This window comes from Tachypleus tridentatus, chromosome 13, assembly GCF_004210375.1.
Source record: "Tachypleus tridentatus isolate NWPU-2018 chromosome 13, ASM421037v1, whole genome shotgun sequence".
In the NCBI taxonomy this organism is placed as follows: Eukaryota; Metazoa; Arthropoda; class Merostomata; order Xiphosura; family Limulidae; genus Tachypleus; species Tachypleus tridentatus.
In genome coordinates this window covers 102,231,883-102,258,315 of record NC_134837.1, presented here as the reverse complement: position 1 = coordinate 102,258,315, position 26,433 = coordinate 102,231,883, and the positions used below count along the sequence as shown (strand labels likewise).

The 26,433-nt window shown below is 32.1% G+C and overlaps 1 protein-coding gene across 9 annotated transcripts in view; it reads left to right on the top strand.

Annotated features, from left to right (window-relative positions):
* The first annotated feature begins 7,891 nt into the window (after positions 1-7,891).
* The window catches only part of LOC143237503 (serine/threonine-protein kinase A-Raf-like), a 61,178-nt gene continuing 42,636 nt past the window's right edge, over positions 7,892-26,433 (top strand). For 4 of the 9 annotated variants that reach the window (XM_076476845.1, XM_076476844.1, XM_076476839.1 and 1 more), the window contains exons 1-2: positions 7,917-8,048; positions 24,483-25,550. In XM_076476845.1, the coding sequence (XP_076332960.1) occupies positions 25,491-25,550 (60 nt within the window). In that variant the 5' untranslated portion in view covers positions 7,917-8,048; positions 24,483-25,490. Of the gene's footprint in view, positions 8,049-24,482; positions 25,551-26,433 lie in introns of all 9 variants that reach the window. The other 5 variants (XM_076476843.1, XM_076476842.1, XM_076476837.1 and 2 more) reach the window with 2 other exon arrangements.

Below are 26,433 nucleotides of genomic sequence, written 5' to 3'. Positions count from 1 at the left end.
ATATGCAAGAAAAAAAAACAGATCATTGATTGGCCAGGGGATGTTTTATTCATATACTAGTACATACAAAGATATAGTCAGTTGTTGTTTTTTTAATTATAACAATAGGTAAGAGCGAGGATCTCCGGTATTATATCTTGTTAATATAATAAAGGGACTTGGTGCTGAGTTGGATGATAAGACGGTGTAATTAAAGGAAAAGGAAACGTCAATTCTTTCAAAATTTCACGCTAAAAAAGGAATAATAGTTGTTTGACCAGGTCAAACTGTACCTCTTTAATGCATTTTTATGTGCTATCTAATAATAACTCGTGTATTTTCGAGGAAACAAAAAAAAGAATAACAAGAGACTTTACTTTAACCAGCATGATTAGATTTTATGATACAAATCTTTACTATAACAATTAACAAAACAAAAGTTTGTTGGTTTATAATGTTCACACTCATTCGACTTTACGTCGTATAATGCCCTGCTACTATATTAAAAATTCACACGCACACATCACACATACATATGTGAAACACTTTATTTACATATGCAAAAGAAACAGATCATTGATTGGTTAGGAGATGTTTTATACATATACGAGTATATCCAAAGATATGGTCAGTTGTTGTTTTTCTTAATTAAGCTGTATAACAATAGGTAAGAGCGAGGATCTCCAGACGTTTCGAGGAGCATGATAATCGGTGACAGTCAAGCAACTTACCTAAACGTTGTTGAGAGCTTTCCCACCGAAAATTGATATGTTTCCATAATGATAAATGAGGGATCTTTCACGATAATAATATGCAACATTTATTTCGTTTTTGTGTCGTTTAAAGCTACTTTGAAGTGCATAATATCAGGTTTCATTAGAGATAAGATGTCCGCGGAGTTGTTGTAGTGCTACTAAGCACTCCCTTGATTAATTGTCAATGAGTATTTTATCTTGACTCTTATGATCTTTGAAGAAATAGTTAAAATTCATTTCCTTCACTATGCCTTTCTACATTGCTAATTATACTGCTTTATATCGCACCTGTCATCAGACAAGAACTACAAGACTGAGATGAAATGTTAGCTGCTTCACCTAGTGGTAGTGTCGTTCTTATCTACTATGGGGATCTAATCCCTCTCCCTGAACAGGCATTTATAATTATACTGGCCGTTCAGTAGGCGTTTAGGCATTCCGCAAAGACTGCCAGTATCAGTATTTCCCCGTCATCCATTGTTGTCCTTTTTACCCTTCTAGGTAGAGGTGGTGTTGCAAAATAAAACAGTAATTTCTTTATACGCCTATTAATTTCTTGCACCTGTGGGAAGATTGTAAATGTGGACATAGCTCGCACTAATAATGAAAACGACTTTTTGTCCAGAAGTCCCCTCTTAGTTACTGTTTCACTCCTAGGTGTCGCATCCCAAATGTAGTCTCCTCCTTCCCAATTTAAGTTGCACACGGTCTCAGAAAATGTCTTTCATGATAACTTCTAACAAACTTCACAGAACCAGAGAGTTAAGAACAAAATATACGCCAAAAATGAGCTCTAGAATGATTATTGGACACTTAATAAGCCGTTTTATTCAGGTATAATGATTTCCAACATAATAGTATAAGTTATTTGCAAAGCAAGGTACCATGGCTCATAAGATAAATAAGGAGTAAATCAAAATCAAACAACAAATAAATGAAAACAATTTCCTTATTCATACAATGATCAAATCTACTGCTAGCGCGATACTTAAATTGTCCAACTTTTATATTCTGGGTTAACGTTTATACAAAGTTAAAACAAGAATAAGGATAATAATGTCCCACACTGTTAAGAAAAAACACAAGTTTCTCGAACCCTATGCCACAATCATCAAATACCTATTTTAATAGTCATGTCTTTATTTCAGAATCTATAACCTACAACTTATATATCCTTTTTTATTTTATTGTTGAATTTTAAAGAAAAAATCTATTTAAGGGCCATCTACGCCAGCTGTCTCTAATTTTGAAATGATGGAATAGAGACAAGACAACCAGTCAACACTACCAACTGTTGGGTTGCTCTGTACCAATGATTAATTACAACTGATAGTGATACTGACCGTCAGATTATAATTCCCTCATTACTGTAAAGCTCAAATATGTTCACTGGTGAGTTTTGATTTCACAACCAAAAGACTGTCAATAGACTGTCATAACCAACAAACCTTACCAGACCATTTAAATTTTGAAATTCTGTATCACTCTTCGAAAGGAATAAGAACACACTCACTGCAGATGCAGTCTTTATATAAGAAAAAGATATCAGTTTTAGAAACCTGTTTAGCTTGGCATGAACTAATGATTAAGGAAATCGACTCGCAATCTGCAGATTGCGGGTTTAAATCTCAGTCGCCAAACATGCTCGCCATTTCGGCTTTAGGGATGTCTGTTATAAACTTATTGTAAATCCCACTTGTTGTTAGTAAAAACCGTAGCTCAAGAGTCAGTGAAGTATGATGTTAACTAGCTTTTCTCATTCTAATCAATTACTGCTAAATTATAACGGCGAGCACAGATGGCCCTGGTGTAGCTTTGCTCAAATATCAAACCAACCCAAACCATAATTTGTTTACGAAGACACAAATAACCACATGGATAACAGCTGCACGAAGATATAATATATGTATATATACCTGAAAAAAACACACACTCTATTTTGTTGTTATAAAAGAGAAAAGTTTAAAATCTAGTAGTTCTTTCAAATGCGACACTTGTACGTTCGTTGAAACTTTAATTATAAAACCAAACGTGATTTATTATAACTGTTAACTTTGTTTAACACAAACCATAGTTTATTACCAAACGTTTATATTAATATATGTAAAATAATTACTTATATCTCCAGGTTATATATTTATTAGCTCAATAATTCGTTATCGCAACTTCATCAGAAGCTAACAATAACCTACACGTTCACCCCACCACCCCCCGCTAGTACAGCGGTATGTCCACGGATTTACAACGCTAAAATAAGATGTTCAATTCCTCTCGGTGGGCTCAACAGATAGCCCAACGTGGATTTGCTATAAGAAAAATACGCACACACCCCTACACGTTCGCCACCCCAGTTGAAACTAAATTGTGGCATCGTCATCAATTATTCAAATGTTACCGTACGTATCTAAAAGGCTTAGATCATATTAAAATTAAAAATATGAAGTGAAAACAGTAAAGACTCGTCAGGACAAAGAAATAAATATCCATAATCAGTTAACTCACTTTCGGGCCCCCCGCTAGTACAGCGGTATATCTCCGGATTTACAACGCTAAAATCAGGGGTTCGATTCCCCTCGGTGGGCTGAGCAGATAGCCCTTTGTGGCTTTGCTTTACAAAAAACACAAACTCACTTTCGATCCTTCCTTATGATTTTCCTAAGGCATCAGCAGTGAAATCATAGAATATAACAGAAGACACTAAGACAGAACTTTCTAAAAGGATACCGAGCATTTTAGGAAAATTTCGTATTACATATTGAAACTTAATTTATCTTCTCAGGAGAAGAAGGCTCTCTATGAAGTAAAAAAGTGTCAGTGATAATGTAGTTTAAAGAAAGCGGATGAAATCATAGACTCGTTGTTTTGGTGAAGGGTAACACATGAGCAGAATACGTATGATCATTTATTATGTAAAGTCAGCCATCTAACATTAAACAGAGAGCCTAACAAGATAGTTGAAAGTAAAAATAGAATTAGTTGAAATGAAGTGAAGAAAGATACTTATATTTCTTAACAATTAGTGAACTATTTCAAAATATATAACAATCGAGTCTTTGAATTTTACAGCCATCATAAAAATTATAAATTATATTTACTTCTTAAGCCCATAGCAATTGATTGCGAATCTCCGACATAAAGTATATCATAAAAAATGGATAGACTTTCTGTACCCGTTGTTGAACGTAATTTTATTGAATGATTAAATAGCACATCACACCTCCTTGAGTATAGCTGTATTCCAATTGGTTATAGGTAATATATGATTTAGTGTAAAAGTGAAATATTGATGAATTATGACATAGTGAATGTGACAGGTGGGTGTGGTAGGAGGGGTCTCATTTTCTATTCGATAGCTCAGAAACCAAAGTTGAAGACTATAATAAACATGGTTAATCTGAACAAATATAATTTTACAGACAGTAATTTATGTTTGATTTCGTATTTTTTCGAGGGGTGGTGGATAAAATAAGGATTATGACATGCTAAGAGAAAATGTATCATGTGTGTCACACTAAGGAAATTTCAGAATATTTTTGAAATATTGCGTTGAAGAATTAAGAGCTTAAAAAATTTACACTGTCAAAATATGGATTATTAGCTGGGATTTTAGGCTGTTCTAATTGGTATAACACAAACAAAAAACACAGACAGTTTTGAATGTAAGACACAAAAACTTTGTGTCATGCGCAGTAAAGGATACCAGGGGCGACTGGATTAACTGCAGCTTGACATAGGATCAGGCCGTCACAAAATTATGCAAAGAGAACCTGAAGTAATTTATTATTTTAGATATGGATAAAAAGATTAAAGAAACACTTCTTAAATACAAAAAAAAAAAAAAAGTTTTTTTTTTGTATTTAATAACTTCTGACACCATTCAGTTACTTTCTTGTGCCCCAAAATTAACTTTCATTCTCCCCCCTCCCAAAGAAGATCCTTGAAACACCATACACATTTTCCTCTTGACAGGGCTCCCATAAGACATCTAGTGTACGAGGACGAAGGAGTTTTATCGCGAAGATATCCATAGATGATTCTCCAGCGACTTTACTGGAATGTCTTCATGTGGAATAACTTTTTTATTCCCTAGCCGTGTGAGGGACCCGACTGTTGATCCTTCTTGATTATATTACATTCTGTTTACTGATCAGGCCTAGAATATGACATGTTGCAGTTCTTTTTCTGCATGGCTCTGGTTCTACAATTTGATCCATATTGCCTTGTTTTCTTTTGCAATAAATACAATGAATATTCCAATCTCATACATTAAAAGTTCTCAGTCTTAACACACATCTGTAATCTGAGTGTATAAATATTTAGCGTGGAATAGGACAGTTACACACCCTTTTCAAAAGCAATTACTTTTCGGTGTCATCAAAATTTAATTTTGTGTCATCACGACTTTATCTCAGCTGTGGTTGTCACGTGATTTACTCATTTATATGTTCAAAATCGTTTTAATATAACGCATCCAAACTATCTTTATAGTATCCAAATAACAAGTGTGTGTGTGTGTGTTTTCTTATAACAAAGCCACACCGGGCTATCTGCTGAGCCCACCGAGGGGAATCGAAACCCTAATTTTAGCGTTGTGATCCAAATAACAAATAAATCTTTCATCTAAAATGATGCATAAACACAATAGACTTTTATATTCTACGTAAATATTTGCTGAATTTTTAAATGAAAAAAAGACATTTTAAACTTATAAGTTAAATCTTGTAAGTATTTTTATAATCTGAAACAACGCATATGTAAATATTAATGTCAGATGAAACACAAAGTGAACTTCATATAATTAGTAAAAAGAAATGTTTATTTAATTTCATTGCTAAGTTACTGAAGGAACGCCTGCGATAGCTGTCGCTAATTTTGAAGTGATAGACTAAAAGGAAGGCATCTAGTTAACAACACTCACTACTGACTTGGAATATTGTTTACCAACAAATAGTGGGACTGACTATGATTATAACGATTCTATCGGGTGTCAGTAATAACGTTCTGGACTGACACACTAAAATCCGAGGCTGGAGTCCCTTCGATTGGTAGAGCAGAGCGCACATAGCCTAGTGTGTAGCATGCTAAAAACATTAACTTATAACACCCAAACGGCTGAAAGGATGATCATATTTGGTGATGAGATTCGATATCTTGACCTTCAGATTGAGAGTCAAACTTCTTCACCATCAAGCCACGTCAGACCCCCGACCCCTCCCCCCAAAAAAAAAACACACACACTGATGTCTTCCTTACTAAAGTACTAGTTCTGTAAGGCTTACCATCTAAGCAACAGCAAGGCTACAGGCATAATATTAAGTGACATAAGGCATTTTTGTTTGCATGATTTTGCTGAAACTGGCTAGCTTTATCACTTATTTATACGTATTAGTCTATTAAAAGTCAGGCATCGTCTTAAAAGTTGCTTATAATACAATAGCTGTATCATTATGTTATATTTACTCATATTAACTCTGAAAGAACTTTAAATCATTATTTGACCGAGCTTATAATTTTTATGATTGTATATATATGTGATAGATAATAAAAGCTTCTAAACCATACACTCTCATCTGAACAAACTTTTTTTTACTGATTCTCACACCTAATAATGGAACAATTAATCCCTTAGGGCTTTCAATCAGAAACAGCTACAGCAATTCAAGATCGTTATTTTACTGAAGTCTCCGGTGGGACAGCTGTAAGTCTACCGACTTGAGAACTAAAATCCGGGGCTTGATTCCCCGAGATCGATATAGCATATAGCTCAGTATGGCTTTACCATAAAAAAGAAACAGCAACAAATGAACTTTTATTTTTATACAATTTTAGAGTAATCTTGTTTGTTTTGAATATCAAAGAGTAATATTCCTAAAGAACTGAATCTCAGCAGCACATTAATGTCTGCAGACTTGTATAGCTGGAAACCGAGTTTTGATACCCTTGTTGGGTAGAATACAGATAGTAATTTGTGTAGCTTTGTGCTTAATAACAAACGGCCCGGCATGGCCAAGCGTGTTAAGGCGTTCGACTCGTAATCTGAGAGTCGCGGGTTCGAATCCCTGTCGTACTAAACATGCTCGCCATTTCAGTTGTGGGAGCGTTATAATGTGACGGTCAATCCAACTATTCGTTGGCAAAAGAGTAGCCTCAGAGTTGGGGTGGGTGGCGATGACTAGCTGCCTTCCCTCTAGTCTTACACTGCTAAACTCGGGACGGCTAGCACAGATAGCCATTGAGTAGCTTTGCGCGAAATTCAAAACAAATTAATAACAAACAACAGTCTAAAGAATTGATATTACAGTTTGCGTTAGCTTTAGAATACTGGAGTACTCGTGTGTTTGTGTGTGTGTGTGTGTGTGTTTTCTTATAGTAACGCCATATTAGGCTATCTGCTGAGTCCACCAAAGGGAATTGAACCCCTGAATTTAACGTTATAAATCTGTAGACTTACTGCTGCACCAGCGAGGAACTGGAGTACTCGTCTCACTTTTGTTTCATACCTGGAACTTATCGCATACATCCATACTTGGGTCTTTTATAATAAATATGTGCCATTATTGTTTGTTTTCCCACATATTAAATGTAATTATCTTTGTGTATATTTACTAAACTTTTCACACATACCCACAAGTGTCTTAGCGGTAAAACAGCAGACATACGAAACTAAAACTCGGGTTTTGATACCGTATTGTCCAGATAAGAGATAGCTCATTGCGTAGCTTTGCGTTTAAAGTCAGCCATCTGTAACGTTCTTTTTCATGCCTCAACATATTTCTGTATGAATTGCAAAAATGTGTGTTATATTGTGGTTAACGACCTCTTCTCCTCTTTATAGTTGCATGAATTTATAGTAAACATTTTATTTTAGTGCATACACTATGTATACACAAATATATATATAGACACAGAGAGAGTTATTATTCAGAGTGGATAGAATAATTATTCGTTATTCGTAATAGAGCACAAAGGGCTATCTGTGATCTGCCCACCACGGGTATTGAAACCCGGTTTTTAGCATTGTAAATTTGCAGACATACCGCTGTGCCATTGGAGGGGGGATTTCGCATAGCCGTATGTCATTCTGTATATGTGATATACTTTGATTTTATTTATTGAATTGAAGGTGATATTACTTACACAATGTTTCGACCATAGAGTCCACTGTTTTCGACCAACCACAATCGATCACGTGACACAAGTGGAGAGGTGTTTAATATGGCGGTTGTAATTCCAAATCTTAACCTTGATTCTCAAAGTAAATCTCCAAATGATGAGGCGTTTAGCAATGAAGAAAATCGAACTATTCAAGATGAGGTAAGTCTTCTATAAATAGGACACGAGAAAGCTTTAAATAAGTAAAAGTATGTTAATGGCTAGTGTACGATCGAAATTATCGAGAACTGTCATAAAATTAAGTTATCAATAAGTGGATAATTCATTAAGTTTAATTTGATAATTAACGCATATTTTCTTCAGCTAATAATAATACTCGAACTTTCATCAAGCCAAGAATAAGACTCACGGTTAATACTTTACTAGTTACTACTGTAGTAGAAAAGTGCTACAGAGCTGCAGTCGATGTTGATACTATTAGTACAATTAATATATCCTTGGTAGTATTATAATAATAGTAATACTATTGTATATAATACTAATAATGCTGAGAGTATTAACGTTGCAGATTGTATTAAAACTAGTGAAGCTAAAAGTACAAATTTGGATTAGTAAAATGTCGAATGTTATTAATATGAATATTAACCCAGAATGTAAAACCTGTTATTTAATAGTTTAGTTCACAAGTTATATGTGCCTTAAACTCTTAAGCCTTTGGGTAGATTTGTCTTTGTAGTGGTACTCCTACAACAATGTTGATTTTAATTTTGTATTTTATTTCCAAACTTTAATGTTAGTGGCAAGTGTACTGTTACAGTATTAACATTTTATTTATTCTATTGTTTGTGTGCTATTCATATCAGTTCTTCCTTCTTTTTTTTTTACTTAGGTAAACCTATGCTATAAACAGGTATATATATATGGCTTAGTCAGTACTTTATGAAAAAAATGTTAATACTTCTAATGTGTTTTTTTTTTTCAGAGAGTTAACATACTAGACTGAAAATAGCTGTAAGCTGAGTCTGAATATGCGAGTCTAACTTTATAACTAAGTGAAATATGAAACAGCATTGCTGGTGGTAGTAGGTTATCCATAGAGCACCATGGCCCCCAAGTAGTTCTGAGGGACATTTTTATATTTCCTAAAAAGTAAAATATGACTTAAAATGTCCCACTGTATGTTGTATCAGGACCACAGAAAACCTGGTGCCTGGCTTGATTAGTACTTGTTGCACTGCTACACGTACAAACATGTGGAACCACTAGTACTATATAGTATTTTATATATCATAGACTCATGTTCACTGTGTTTAAATGTATAAACTTGTAATTACTTTGCACTTTCTAATTTTTTTGTTTTCAGAAAGAAATTAAATTTGTTTTTTTCTCTATTGATGTAACATAACACAAAATGCACACTGAAATTCTTGTGATTAAGATTTTTACCAAATGAAACCAGCTATAATTTTTTGTTAAGTAAATAATTTCTGGAAATATTAACTTACTGTTTTAACACTTGGTTACTCTTATGACACCAAACTATAATTTTAAACCAAAATGGATATTAACTTACTTTCACACTTGATGTAAGAGCTCTTAAGAAAAAGGCTGTTAGGCCTATCAGGGTTATCTCTCATTTGAAAAAAAAACCATAAAAACTTAAAAGGTAAATTTAGTGTTTCATTTTGATATCTTATCCAAAAAGTTTAAATTACAGGCCAGGAAATTTATCATTTTTGGAGCAAGACTGTTTGGCCCTGGATTTGCTGACATTTTCAAGGGCACTAAGGCCACATTATGCATTAATGTTTACAAAATAGATGAATTTCCTAATTAGTGTTCTAAATGTGGCATTAATGTTTTTTCAATTGGTTATTTGGATGGTGGCCTTCCCTTCCAAATTTTATATCAAATAATTAAGTATTAACTTTAATTAATAAGATTTATAAAGTAACAGAACATCAGCTTTAATTCTTTGATTGTTGCAGGGAATAGATTAAGATTTAATAAAAAAGAGGTATCATACTGATCTAAAAGCCTGTGGCCTTAATAAAATTCCTAACTTCAAAGGATGTTTGACATAAAAATTGTATACAGAGTTTAGGTGCCTCTCTAACTTTTTAATTTTTTTTAATTTTGAGAAGGATCAGACACAATTTTTGGGAAGGGAAGCATTCATAACAAGATAGTTTCTGTAGGTTGTAAATCCAGCATTTGTGATCTCTAATAATTTTCCCTTTACTGCAGTGTGCAATATAAATTTGGGGCATGATAACCAAAGGTATGGTGGCTATTATTGCTGTGGGCTTTAGTGATTCCTCTGAGGGCACCATACACCTTTTGAAAAATATGGTAACAATTTACACTGAAGTCCATGTCATGAAAATATCTCAAGTTTACAGGAAATATCACACGATGAGTGTTTTCCACTTAAAATGCAGACATGCGTATTGATGGTATGTGTAAAAACACAGATTAACACCATGATAAACTGATGAACAATGTTTTGATTATTGCTTCTATTTATGTTGCAAATGCTGATGTGTAATCATTAGTGACAAAAATAAGTAAAATATGATGTTCACATTATTCTATAACATCACATTAGTTATTCAATGTTCAGAAATTGAGAACACACAAGATTGACAGAATTATTTCATGTAATATGAATATCATATATTGATAGAATTAATACAAATAATGATACAAGTTGTATCAAAAACATTTACATTTATGTGTAACATTTACCAGGATTAAATTTTATCATATTTTTCTCTCAATCTAACATAATATAGTAGACTAACTATATTGTTAATTCATAAATAGACAGCTATTCACTGTTCTTCCAAAATTTATTATTTTTTTAGTTTTTGACCTTAATATGTAACTGGAACTTTTCAGTTTCCTTTCTTATTGCAAAATTATGTACTATGAATCTTATAAACATAGAAAAGCTCAAAACTATTGGGAAAAAAAAAAGACTTTCCAAAAAAGTGTCACATTTACATTTATTGTGTGACATAGAATGTTATGTTTATTTTTTTTATTGTTGTTGTTAATTGTTAAGCTCAATTTATATCTAATACTTGTAGTTTTTTTTTAATGTAAGGGTATTATCTTTGTGTGTATGTTATTTGAATACAACAAACTTAATATTTCATTCAATATTATAAAAAGGGCTTTCTGTTATCTGTTTAGTTTTCTATCTCAAGCCTAGCCTGTGATACTTGCTAATATCTACAGTTGAAAGATTCTTGTCATAAAAAAATGTTAATATAGCTTTCAGTAGATATAGTATCATTCACATTCATCAAATACTAAAAAAAAGGCTACTAGTAGCTCAGTAGTCAGTCTGAGTATTAAAGAAAAGAATATCTGGCTGCTAAGTGTAATAGAAGTTTTTAAAATTGTATTTTAATTTGCTTCATTAATATTCATTAGAGTTGATCATACTGGCATCAGATATTTCAAATGCATGACTGATTTTCATATTTCTATTGTTTTTTACTAAAGTGTTAAATTGTTAATCCTTTCTTGAACAAACAGAAGGCATAGAAATAAAACAATTATCAGGCTAATGGAAGATATTAAAAGTTGATTGGGAGAAATAAATATAAGCTTAGAAATTTTTTTTTTAAATCTAGAAATGTGACTTTTACTGTTCATACAATAAGAATTATGAAAAAAGTGCAAGTTGTAACATTTTTTGAATTTTTTTATTCATAAGGTAAATATTCTGTACTTCAAAATTGTCATATTTATGAAAAGTTTGTTTTAAAAATTTTCTTAAAATAGTTACAGTAAATTTTTATTAAATATTTAATGTTGAATTGTGAATGATCCTTGAGGCATGTATTATTGTAAGTAATTTAAAGGTGACAAGTGATATAATAGGTTGTGTGTTTGGTTTTTGAAAATAAGTTTTTATATTTTGAACTAATCCCCTTTTAAAATATTTGAAAAAGAAAATCCTATTTATATTTTACCTCAAGATCCAAATTTGTTCATAGTTTATACCCAGATGTATGTGAATGGGTATTGAGAAGGCTAAAAAGACTCCAACCAACCATTATCAAGTTACTAATTAGATATGAGCTAAAGGCTCAGCATAAATGACTAATACTATATAGTAGGCATGAAATATTTGTATACTGTGTATAATAGAATTGCACATTTACTGGTTGCTTAATTAATGTCATATCTGCATTTTTCAACATTCAATTTTGAGGCAGATTATTTTGTTTCTTTAATTTATGTGTTTCATGCACTAAATACTGAAGATGAAAACTTTGTACACTATAAAAACATATTTAAAAAGTAACACAAAATCTATAATGCTTTGGCAGTTTTATGAAATTAAAGCAAGTTACTTCTAATTTATATGCAAAAAACGACTCATTTGGGTTGAGAAAATATTTTACATAGAAGAGCGAACAACGTTTCGACCTTCTTCGGTCATCGTCAGGTTCACAAAGAAAGAGGTAACTTCTTATGAACTGTTATGAAATAACAGAAGTAACAAAGAAAGTTACTTCTGTTATTTCATCTCTTCAGAAAAAAAAAAGAAACTTAGCTTCTGTTTATAGTTTAATTTCTTTGACTAAGCATTATTTTAGTTCTTCAACAAAAGGTGTTAATAAAAGACAATATTGTGATAGAAGCTATCTCATTTGTGAACTATAATGAAAGATTCTACAGGCAGAATGTAAGTCAAAGAATGGTAAATTTTCATAATTTTCTTGATAAAATAAGATCTACCTTCTAAAGCTACACAGGTTATCAAGTTTTTGTACCTGTATGCTTTTATACAAATTTATATAAAGTCAAAGTATGATAAAACTTTACAAAAAATGGGTTTCACAATATATCTTTACATAAGTTCTTATCAGAAGCTCAATTTATACATTTAGGTATTTTTTTAAGATTCTCATTTCTTTTGTTTGGTCCTGCAGTGTTTTTGTGATGAAAAGTATATGTTATCTTGGGCATCTGAAAGGAAAAGGATAATCATAAGATTAAACATTATTACCTTACTAAAGAAATAACAGATTAAATCAAGAATAGTAAGTTCAGGAGGTTTATATTAACAGATGGAAGATTTTCTGAACTATAAGAAATGTGACTTGAGAAACAGCTGGCTGAAAATGTTTAAACAAAAAGCAAGAAATTAATTAAGAAGATTTTAAAATAGGGATTTGGCTATTTAAGGATGCTGATAACAAGGTAGTTTTTAATGTTCTTTTCTATTTGTACAAGAGAGGATATTGGCAACATTTCTAATGCTGAGAATTTTTTGGGAAATGTTGGGATTTCTCTGAATCATATAAATATTAATTGAAATGTATTAAAAATACAGATTACAAAATTAAAAATAAAACAATTGGAGAAGACAGTTTTAAAGAACAGTAAAGATCACATATGTTAGCTTCTCTCATTTTTCCTAATCATTGGGTAGGTGTTTTTCAGTATTGGAAAATTGCTAATGTTAATACTGTTTTTAAAGGGAGTGATAAAAGTTGCCTTGAAAGTTATGGAAGTTATTTTTACTTCTCTTATGGGAAAAATCTTTGAGTATAAGTAAAGATTTTCAAAATCATCTTGGGAAAATATAAAGTAACCAACATTGTCAAACATGACTTTTATGCTTTTCACTATATATATACATATATCCTTGAAGAAAAAAATGTAATTTCAAATACAGAACCAATATCAGCAAGTTAATTAGAAAGTCTCCAAAAATTAAAATGTTAAAATCCAGCAGTTTTAAAGTTTTTATCTTTATTTATATTAATGTGATTGAAATGAAAATAAAGTTAAACATTTCAAGTTTTGAAATCAGAAATAAGAAATTGTAAGTTTATTTAGAAAATGATTATTTAATTTACATGTAAATTCATATTTAGTGTTTGTAAACTCTACTTCTGTTTTGTTTGTTTTTTTTTCATTAGTCATCACTAACACAGTCATGTTACTTACATTTTATGAATACTATTAACTTCCAAACAATGAAAAATTGATTTTTTAATAGTAGCTGCAAGTATCCAAAGCAATATTAACTGTAAACAGTTCTTCTACTACTGGTTGCAGTGAAGATGCAATGGCAAAACATTGGCTGAAATGAGTTCTTTTATCATTATATTGAGATTAAAAATAAAAATTTGTGGCTTTTTTGCCAAAATCTTTAAATCCTGCCAGTATGCATTACAAATTCTAAAAAAAAACAACACTAATATTGATAAAAACAAATCTCTAAAATATGTAGCAGTATTTTCAAACTTTTTCAGACACAGAACACTTTTGAGATCTAAAACTGTTGACAGAACTTTCAAAAACATCCTTACTTTAAATGAAGACTAGCTAGTTGTTTCATTGAAAAACCCCACTTGATTAACACTAGCAACTCACCTGCAGCAATTCATCAATTAGGCTCTGCTCATAAATGAAATATCCAGTGACAAAGGGAATAAATGATTGATATGATTTATGGACTGACAAGATTTGAAGTCATATGTATACCTGGGCTGTTTCTTCATTCTGACTATGCTACAGAAAATATTTTTGCAGAATCCCTGGATATATTCTACAGAACCCTAGGATTCCACAGAACACAATTTGGGAAATGCTTATCTAGAACACACACAAAATATCTCTGGAAAAAGCCAAATTTTGAATATTTATCATGATAAAGTTTAACTGATGTTCATATTTGTGATTGGCTGAAGCTGTGTGTACTTCAGAAAAAACTGAAAAATAATTTTTTTTCAGCAATTAATATACCAATCAAATAAAAACACTGACATCTAATATTTATTTTTAGTACTGTTGGCTGTTTTTACAATCAAGTTCTGAAAAAAGAAAAAAGATGGTCTTCAGTCACTTGAGATTTATGCCTACTTATAGAACTTTAAACAATAGTTATTAATTTCTGAAAAACAAAATATGGCAATGAAGGTCACTGCAAGGTTTTTTTGTTGAAAATCACTGTCATTAGATAGAAGAAAGTAATTAAAAAACATTTTATAAATGTAAAATTATGTAGAGATGGCAGTGCCAAAAAGAATGCAATCAGTAATGATAGGGATGATACAGCTATACGTAGATCATCCCAATATTTAATGTTACACCATAAAGTGCAGTAGTGCAGAATGGTCATAAGGTTAGTTTGTGTGACTGACATTGTAGTGAGAGTTTCAAATGGTCTGTAATAATAGACATTTTTTTCCCTCAACTTGGACATAAGTCATTGGCTCTTAGTTGCACTACATTGATGTCTATCTCTGATATGACTATGATATTATAAACAAATTTCATACCAACAATCAGGAATATATAGTTTTCAACAGCAGTAATACTGAATTATGTAGGGATTGATCCATGTGTATTTTATTGTATTCTTGTTGCATTATTCTTGACACTTTCTTATTACTTGTTTTGTGACATTTTTCCCTTGACTAAAAGTTAGTATATTATGTGAATGTATTCAATAAAACTTAATATTATATGTATTGATTATTTTTATTCCTTCACTTGATAAATAATATTGGAGTTGGTTTTTTTAAAGACTTCAGTTGAATAGTGTATAAAGCATTGAGTATTTCACATGTATTATTAATTTTATTTTAATCTTTCATTATAGCTGGTAATCCCTGTTCCATTCTGTACTTAAAACATTTAAAGGAACACCAGATTTCTGTTAGAAAGGTAATGTAAACAATGACATCATACACTGCCCAGAAATACACAAAATGAATTTAAGTGTAAACTGACATTAATTAATTATAAAGTACTCATAGCATTAAATCAACAAGAAGAAAGAAGTACAGTTTAGTTTGTTGGTCACTATCAGGTTTGATATATTAGTGATGGTTTCTTTCCTTTTTCTTAACTTGTTGGATAGAGAAACATTTGAAAGTGAGTGGCAATCATCTTTTAAAGCAAAATTTGTGTATGTTGATTTTTAGTGAGCATATTTATATTATGCCTATTGAATACTTTGGTCATTCTTACATACAGCCTACCAACTGTATGTTAACTGAATGGTTACAACATTGATAAGGTTTTAAAATTGTTTTAATATAAAATACTAAACTTATCTATAGTTGAATAAACCACCCTCTGAGAAGAAGTACTAACTTAAGTTTTCATGATTTAGTTTTGCATTCTATATATATATATATATATATATATATATATAAAACCATAATTTAACAGTTATATGAATATTGACATCAAATGAAAGGACAGCATTAAAAACAGCAAAACCTGATCTATGATAAAAAGTGCAATAACAATAAAAGCAGGCCTCAACAACTATAACAAAAACAATGCAAATATTGAAAAAGATCATTCGGACACAAGCTATAATATGAGATATAAGATGTGCCCTGGGTTGTGTTGGTGACTGCTAAAGTAAGACCCACATAGTGGTAGGGATACATTGTTTACCAATCAAAACATCCATTCACTTGTCTAACATGTTAACTAATGAAGAATAAACATAAAATAAGTAAGGAGAGCAAGATGTGGGTATTCAAGCCCACAATGTTCCACAATTATATCACCTTTACTATCTGTAGACACTTGTGAGAAGGTGAGTAGGACTGCTTTATAAGGAAGTGTAAAATTATGAAAAATGAAATTAAACAAGGTCCTACCATTAGGGTTAAGTAAGAAAATCTCTTGACATTGGCATAAATACATACGAAGCTAAACCTGAGTGATTATTTTCCTTTCAAAATAAACACATCACCTGCCTACTATTTACCAATTTTGAAATGGTGTCATTAAATTAATACACTGACTTATTTGTTTACTGTTACCTGATTTGTTGCTACCCCAGTATGACTTTCTGTTTTTTGATGAAACATGCTATGACTATTATATTCTGCCAAATAACTGCCTAAAAGGTTTTTATTTTGAAGTTATATTTAGAACTGTAATATGAAGTAACATTTCAGTCACATTGGTTTTACCCCATTTTAACTGATTATTGTAAGATAAATTGAAGTTATTGCATTTCAACAGTAAACATACAAAATGAAAGCTTGAAATTTGAGCTCTGTATATTTATAAAAGCAGTTTATTTTATTTTGCAATACCAGACTAGATATATTTGCACACAGTAACACACCTGAACTGAATTTGTTTTTAAATAAAAAACTTATGGTCAGAGGATACTTTAAAAAATTATAACTCAAAAAGTAGGTTGAACACCATCCTGATTTTTTTTGTAGATCATATTCAGAGATGTGAGAATATATGGTGAAAAGGCTGAATAACTGGTGACATGGTCAAACGGTGGCCTGAATTATGGCTATTTTTAGTTAAATCGTAAAAAGTTGCATGCAGCTAAATTTTTTTACAGAAAATCTAATAGACTTTTAATTACAACAATTGCCAATTTATCAACTGATATGTTATAGGAAATTAGAAAAAAAAATTTAGCTTTGTATCATGTTAAGTCTTAGAGCTATGGTTTATTACAGAAACAAATGTTTTTTACAATTTTGGGTTTTCAGGTGATTTTACTGCCTCATATGCAAATTCTAAGAAAGATAAACTTGATTTGAGACCATGTTTGAATTCTGTGATATTAATTCAGTCAGTGTAGCACATTTCAGCCTTTTACCACCATTACTCTTGCAACTTTAAGCAGCCAAAGTTGCCCAACAATGCATTCACCAAAAATTTTAAAAAATTAATTAAATTTTACAAGGCTGTAAATCAGAAACTGTTAGAGATATTGATCTAATCTTTGGCAGTTTTTCATTATATGGGTAGATGAGCACATGTGAATTTTTTCAAGACATTCTATGGGGGTCACGTGCAGACCCTGGATGATCTGACATGGAATGAACCACCTGCGTCATGAGTAGTATTTTTCCCTCATAACTTAAAAGGTATCACGATTAGATAATGAAAGTATAGTATATTATAAATATTATACTAACACACATCTACATAAATTTTTATGTTAATTGAAGGACAAATAACCAAACATAGGAGGGGCAGAAAGTGTTCGTGCATCCACTTTAATGGTCAGTTGTGTAGCCTTTCAGGTGAATTACTTGGTGCAATTCCTTCTCATAGTCCTCCATGATCGTTTGACAGTACTCGACTGGTATTTTCTTCCATTCTTCTTTACAGAAGGCCTCCAACTCTTGCAAGTTTCTCAGATGATGCTGATGAACCGTGATCTTCAACTCATGCCAGACGTTTTCAATTGGGTTGAAATCGGGTGATTGCAATGGCCACTCCAGAACACTTATATTGTTCCTCTGCAACCAGGATTGCACATATTTCGATGTGTGCTTAGAGTCATTGTCGTGCTGGAAGATCCAATGATGCCCAAGCCAAAAGTTCCAAGCATCATTCTTGATATAAGTGTCTAATATATCAACGTACTCTTCTCTTTTCATGATTCTGTTGACATGGTGAAGACTGCTTACACCAGAAGAGCTGAAGGAACCCCGTAGCATGATCGAGTCACCTCTGTGTTTAACTGTAGGGATGGTGTTCTTTGGAAGATTTTGTTCCCCCTTCTTATGGAAAATATTGCAAACATCATTGTGGCCGAAAAGCTTGATTTTAGTCTCGTCTGATCAAAGAATACTCTTCCAATAGGTAAAGGGTTTATCTACATGCTTTTTTGCATACCTCAATCATGCTTCTAAATGAACAGACTTTAAATATGGAGTTCTACGAGGACGGCATGCTTTGAACCCAGAAGAGCGTAACATGTTTGTAACTGTAGAGGTGCTTACTTCAACCCCAGTTTCCCTTACCAGTTTCTGTATGTCATTACGTATTAAACGAGGGTTCCTACTAACTTCTCTGAGAACCTTCCTCTCGGTTCTCTCTGGAATTTTGGTGGGGCATCTGGAATGAGGGAGGTTAGCAATTGATCCTGTGAGCTTAAACTTGGCAATTATGCTTTGAACAGTAGATTTTGGCACATTAAATTGTGTAGCAATACCGGAAAGAGACATGAGACTTGTATTTTACAATAATTTGGTTTATTAAATCACTGGACAGTGTTTTCCTGTTTGCCATGATGACCAAGCAGATAATGACGGAGATGGCGCTAAATTGCCAGAAGTACATTTTTTGCTGACTAAATTCCAATAATTATGAACCAAGTGTCTAGTTTTGGAATGGTATAATGTAGTTTATTTGCCAAACTAACCAAAATTTTTACGGGAATATCAGTTTTTTCACACGTTCTGAAATGTACGAACACTTTCTGCTCCTCCTATTTTTGGATATTTGTTTATAAACAGTTTGTCATTTAATTTACATAAAAAAAATATGTAGATGTGTGTTAGTATAATATTTATAATATATTACATGTCTGTTAGCCTAATTGTGATGCTTTTTAAGTTATGAGCAAAAAAACTACTCGGGACACTGGGGTACAAACACTTTCTGTCGTAACTGTATCTGAGTGAACTACTTTGCAATAAATTGTCATATCTGTTTTGAGGTAAATAAATATTTTATATTCATTTGTTCACTTCTTCTTGGCAAGGAGGGAACCCATGAACATAAAAATTATATTGTTCAAAAGATTGAACACTAACTTTTTATTGAAAGGCAATTTTTAGTTTTTTTATTTTTGTCAGATTTTACAATGACTAAAATAGTCACTAAATTCTATATGATTGTATTGTGATTTCAGTGTTAAATAAGAGGAGTAATGAAAAATTACACCAAATATGAATAGAACCCAAAGATGACATTAAGACTTGCAATATGAAGAATATTGTTATACATTAGTATTTAAAACCTAAATAGCACATCCATTGTGTGCACCCACAGAAATCACCAGATTAGAAACCCCTGGGGTTTAGATTTAGTTGGCCTAATTTTTAAACTGTACAGAAAGAGTGTTGCCAGGCAGCAAAACTCACCAATTAAAGGTCATTATCCAGCTTTTTAATCCAAATAATGGAACTGATTGTGACTTGTAATGCATCCACAATTGAATAGGCAGTATATGCTGACTCGCATTAGAATTTTTCTTTGTCAATAAATACTAATTTCTAACTATAAAATTAAAACTGGTCTTTGCTCTCACAATATTTCTAAATTTTCTACAAGATCATTGGAAGAAGTTACTTTGTTCCAATTATTACTACAACAACAAAAAGACCTCTAAACTCAACTTAGGTTGAAAATTAAAAATAGTTCATTTATTTGTTATACATTTTAATGAAAAGCAAAATTGGGAACAGGCTCCAAAATATAGTTTTAGATTTTGGAGCTGGTAAGCTGAGTTTGAAATCTTGAGATACCTTAAAATATTCTTCACATTTTAAGCTATAGGTGGGTTTTCATCAGAGTAATGATCAGTCCCCACTCTGTTGTTCAAAATGAGGGGAAGCAGTAGACAGCCTTAGTAGCTTTATAGTAAATACAACTGCAAAGAAATACACAAAATAAATGGATTGGTAAACCTTCTTAATTCTGGACAAATTACAAATTAATGAACATTGGCAATTATCATGAAATAATAAACAAAACTAACAAATAAAGACAAGAATTGTAGGGAATTGGTAGAAATGGAACTTGGTAAAATGCATACTAGACATAAACTGTATCTATTCCACTAAAGGAAGAATATTTTATAATTTTCAAAAGTTGTTTTATAAACTTTCAGGAGAAGACACCCTTTTCAAGTTGTTAATAGTCATTACATAAAGTTGCATATGTTACTAAATAACATGCATCCATGGCTAAGGTTTTCCACACATTCTAAGACTTCTAAATCTTCTTAAATTTTTTTCAAATCAAACTTACATAAATTAAAATATCAGCTACTTATACATGTATAACAAGATGAAAGAGAATTTGTACATTGTGAAACTAAAACAACAGTATTATAGTACATTAAGCTTAATATTTATGATATAGATTAAACTAGTTTATTAAAGATTTCTTATCAAAGTTGAGCAAAAATAGTATTTCTAATGTGTGTTTTTCATCAGTTAAACTGAACATGATAGCAAACAAATGTATATTTAAATACTGTATGCCTATATATAAACTACAAAAATGTAATATTAATATGTTAAAGCAAAGGTAGCAAAGTATCCACAACCAGTGTGTGTACTCAGTACATATAATGAAAATCACCCTATACTGCATAATTTATTTTTGCATCCATCTTAATCAGTCCATTAATACAGAACATGATGTTCATAATATATCAAATGAAATTCCAGAAATGGGATTTAGATTTTTTTCTGTATTAGTATTAACATGCAAGGAGCCATTGGAAATGGTAATATAAATTTGTATCTTAGAAATTTCCAAAAGGATTTTAAAACTAGATTCACAAGTTTATCTGAATGTTAGAATGTATATGTAATAGATAATACAAAATAACTGTCTACGAGTAGATTTTTTTAATTTTCTCCACTATATAAGTGGCTAGCATTCCACATTGTGACACAAAGGATTCTCTATTCAGAACTCTTTGCCACAAAATTTCCCTTATACTTTGAGGCTATGGTGTGTTAAAATAGTTAAGTCTTACCATTCAATTAGAGTAGCTCACAGTTCTTAACCTATGAGATGATATCCTAGAGGTCAATGAATGCATTTATTTTAAGAAAGGTTTGGTAATTTGAAAAAGAAAAAAAAAAAATTGGAGGAGATCCTGAAAAAAATAACACAATTTCTTCATATTGCTAGAAATCATGGCAGACAATACCACATATTTTTCCACAGCAATTTCTCAAATTGTAAACTATAAGGGAATTTTTTTTACTTATTCTTTGCATGGGAGGGTAACTACAACAAAGTTTGATAAGTACTAGAGCTGCTGAAATGTTGATAGTAATATTGTTGCCTTCTCTTTAGTGTACCAGTTCAAAATTTGGAATGACTAACATAACTTTGAATAAGTATCTGAAGCAACATATTTTGATCACATGCAGAGATCAAAGGTATTAGTAGGGGGCTCTTATTATTAATTGAATGGATTCATTTAAAAACTGACAAGTGGGTCTTTTGAAATAAGGAATGTGAATTATTTTCAAAAGATTATTTCCCAGGAATTCTCACAATTGAGTTATTAGTCTCTGTAAAATAACTTATCTCTCATATTATTCAGGCTTGCTTTTTCTTTTTTACAGATGCTTTTTTATGGCACATTTATGCTACCTGTAGATTGGTTGAGTTTGTTTTTGCTACTTATAGTTTTCTTTGTAAATTTAGTTGTAGAAATGAAGAAAAAGACAGTTGTGCAATTCACAGTTTTATTTATGAATTGCTGTGTCTCAAAAGGTGCTCACAGCCTTCACACTACAACTGGCTTCTGGCAAGTCAGATCTAAGAGTAAACACTTAGGAAGGGCTGTTAGGATTATACATTATATCATATAGTTAAGGTAAAGCACACTTCACTTTGGAGAGAATGATCAGTCTTGTGTTTAAGAAGATTGCAGTGGGAAAAACTTACTATCTGTATGGGTAGCACATTTGGCTGTGGTTGCATGTTTCAGACCACAGCTGAGAACCTGAAAATGGTATTCCACCACATCAAAGAGCAAACTTAAAACTGATACCATGATAGTGTTTGTTGATGGGTATGGAATTTTAGCGTCGTGGTTACAGAGTAAAAATAGCAAGTGGTCTGAAAAAAAGTGTAGTCAATAAAATTCAACCTTGATCTGCAATAAACAAGAAGTTCACAGTTTTTTAGGTTTTGTATCATATAATTGACTGTTCATGATCAATTCTTCTGAGGTAGCAGCATTGCTGTCTGGACTGACTGATACTCACAAGTACTTTGTATGGATACAGGAATGTTAAAGTAGTTCTAGTCCTTTCATACATGCTTTGGTAGAAGTACTGGTTCTGGTTGATGTTGCTTGGGATTTTTAATTTGCCCTGGAAACTGATACCAATGGTAGTGAGGTTGTAGAAACTTTGTTACAGACACAGAAAGCATAAAGATTGTTATTATGTAGTTAGCTATATGCTAAGTCTCTAAATGTTAATAGTATTGGACAAAGAAGGAACTTCTTGTAATTTCAGTATTTTACTAAACATTACTGACATTAATTTTATGGTATGGAGTTTATCAATCAAATGGGTCATGCACCACTAAAATGATATGATTACATGTTGAATAACAATGCTGTAAGAGTAGCTTCATTATACAAAACTTCACAGATCAGTTTCAAAGAAATGTCAATGGATGATCTGGTTAGCCATATGAATGGTGATAATTTTACTGGCCTATCATTGGAAAGAGTAAATAAAAGACTCAGACATAGCTATCTGCCACACAACAAGATGAAACACTATAATTATGTACTACTGAATGTAATAATGGTGCATATAACATGTTACGTATTTATATTGTGTTTGAAATGCAGTAACAAAAGAGATGGCAGCTGGCTGTGATGCAACTTGTGATCCTCAGGGTCCTAAGGCAGGAGATATTTTATATTTTGTATATTTCAGTGATCAGAGGAAACAGGAAGTGTTACTGTCACAATGTGCAAAGTAGTTTTGTTTTACTTCATTGAATTAAAAATAGTGAGAGATGTAAATATTGTACATGTGATTCCTAGTGGAAACACTGGCCAAGTTAATGAAAACTTTAAACAGAGAATGAGAGTTTTAGATACTCAAAACTGGAAACATTACCATCCATTACTCGTTATTTCACCAAGTGGCAGAATATTATCTGTTAGCAACTACTTTAGTGCATTTTGTCTCTGTTGTGTTGGCTAAAAATAAATAACGTGATTTAGAATATCTGTTCAGATGAGTATGCATTGCGGACCTAACACCATGAACCAGTTGTTTGTTGTGCATCGAGTGTTAGTTTAGTTACAGTACGTTAGGCATTGGCGTGGTAAAAATGTATGCTTCATTATACTATACCTTTAATTTGATCACTTGGCTGAATGTATGGTGCACAGTGTCAACCATATGCTTGCTAAGTTTATGAATGCTGATCAAACCAATTAGTATGCACATCTGTCATTTACCCTAAGGTCATTCCTTGCAATGAAGTAAGAATCAACTGGTTGTTCTTAAAGTTTTCTGATGTTCATATCAGAAGTGCAACCTATAGGGAATCTGATGCATAGCTCTTCACCCAGTGCATAAGTCTGCAGTATTAGTGCATATATGTACTGTAGCAGCATTCTTCAGGTGATGAGTATGTGTCTTAGCAGGTACATGAAGTGACCATACATTAAAAGTGATGCTATGCTAAAATAATAAGTGTGTGTGTTTTTTCATACAGCAAAGCCACATCAGGCTGTATACTGAGTCCACTGAAGGGAATTGAACCCCTAATTTTAGCATTGTAAATTAATAGACTTACAGCTGTATAACAGTGAGAGTTCAAGCTTGAAACATCCCTGAGATATCCATCTGATAAATATTACGTAGTGACAGCTGTATTTTCCCTTCCATATCTTGACACATTTGTCCATACGTATTTAGATTTTAAACTTTGTATGTATAGATATTATGTCATTGTTAGTTGACTTTTATTGTGAACAGGATGCAAAAGGTTATAATCTAATGTTTATCCTTTACCTCAGTGTAATACTGCATACTACAGGAATTACTTTGTAGATGCTTATACTTGTTCCTTTGTGTATTATAGGTTTTGCTGAGTGCGAGTTTTACTTGGGTCAAGTGGTGCAGTGATCTTGGATAGTGAGTAATCCTGTTCAAGTTGGAACAGTATTCTCATGTGGTACCTCATCATTCATGCTCTTGTTTTTGTGTTATATGTACTAGAAGCAAACACACACACAAAAGGGCGAAAAAAATATTTATTAAAAACGTTGTTTTTTGAACTGCCACAGTATTATGTTATCACTCACTTCTGAGTACTGAAGGAGGAAAGATATATTCTCTTTCTGTGCTGTTCACTACGATTTATTCACAGCTTAATAATTCGTCAATCTGTTGCTTATTGTGGACTACTCGATTAGAAATGAGCGTATCATAATAAATCATTGGCACACGCAGTCATTTCCTTCAGAAGCGATATTTTATTTTAATACAGTGATAGAATTTCGGCCATAGTTATACATCTTGTTACAGAGAATGTGGCGTGAATTAATTTACATAATTCTTGATCTGATGTGTGCATTAAAGGTAACGTTGACAGGTGCCAATCACAGGGAAACATTTATGCTACACAAGTATTTATTTTATTGGTTTTGTGCGGAAAAACGAGACGTCACTGAAAACAAGCTGCAGTAGTTCCTATATATTTGCATGCTAAGATTGAATCGTGTGTTGTTATGAAACTGAACTTTTTTTATAGTGCCAATCTGTGGCCGTGTGTTTTGAGAAAGTATCTTAAAAGATTGCTGGAGCGGGAGAAAACGTTCTCCCTCCCACCATACCCTTAACGTTGAACGGTAGTTATTACCTCATGGACACGAGCCCAGTGCGTCATTTGCACCAACCCCCCGCTATCCGGGTCCACCAATGAGATTCACTGACACGTGCACAGCTGCCTAGCCATTGTGTGAGCTCTCTTGCCTGTGCAACGGTCGCTCCAGACGACGGCGTGATTTTTAGGTGGATGAACGGTGTATATGTGAATTCTGTGTGCGTGCGTGTGTATGTGTCTAGTAAGGTTTGTGTCGTGATTTGAATGCAGTCTACTAGAGTTGACAACATGGCACTAATGGTGTGTTCCCCACCAGTGGAGGAGGTAAGTCGGTTGACCATATTTTAACACAAATATGTTGATCAGCTGTGAAGTGGTAGTTTCCCTTATTATTTATTTTATGTGTATGGCTAATTTCTCCCAGTTTAAAGGGCTTTTTTTTTAGTGGTCAGTTTCACTCCAATTATTAACTGAGTTGCTTCAACCACATGTTTTCTTCTTTGTGCTCATGTAAATCAAGATAATTGAACAAATTGTGGAAGTGACAGCCATGAAGCACGAATAAAATTTTAAACAGCCTATTCCAGTGCTTTTATAAATCTATACACTGAACTGATCCTCATTGACACCTTCGAAATTTATTATATAAAAGGTTTAATCAGTATTTCCTTTCAGACTGTTTACTGAATAACTTAACACTAGTTTATCTTAGCTGCCTGTATTGACTATCTGTATCTGGTATGATGTATGTCTGCTTTTATCTTGTGTTCACAGTGCAATATTTGAAAACTAGTATTTATTTGTTTAATTTCATTGCCAAATATAATCCATTATGTTTACAGGGTGTTTACCAACCATGTTTGACCAAACAATGGTTCATTTGATAGCTAATTGATGATTTATTAATTAAACAGTCTTCAGTGTATTAATCAACTACTTGCAGAAAATATCCTTTTCTAATTAGGCAAGTCAAAATAACAGTCTGTCTTTATTTATTAGGTTTTAATATTTTTATTTAATTTTTTTGTTTTTTATTGTAGTTTGAAAAGATTACAGAACACCCCTAAAACTTAATCCCTATGGGAAAGTTAGACTCTAAGATCAATATATTAAGCAAGTCATGTGAAGTCTGGTTTTCAATGGGATTAAACTTCTGAGAAACACTATAATTGTTGTTTCATGACTGAACATTTATGTAGATAAAGAT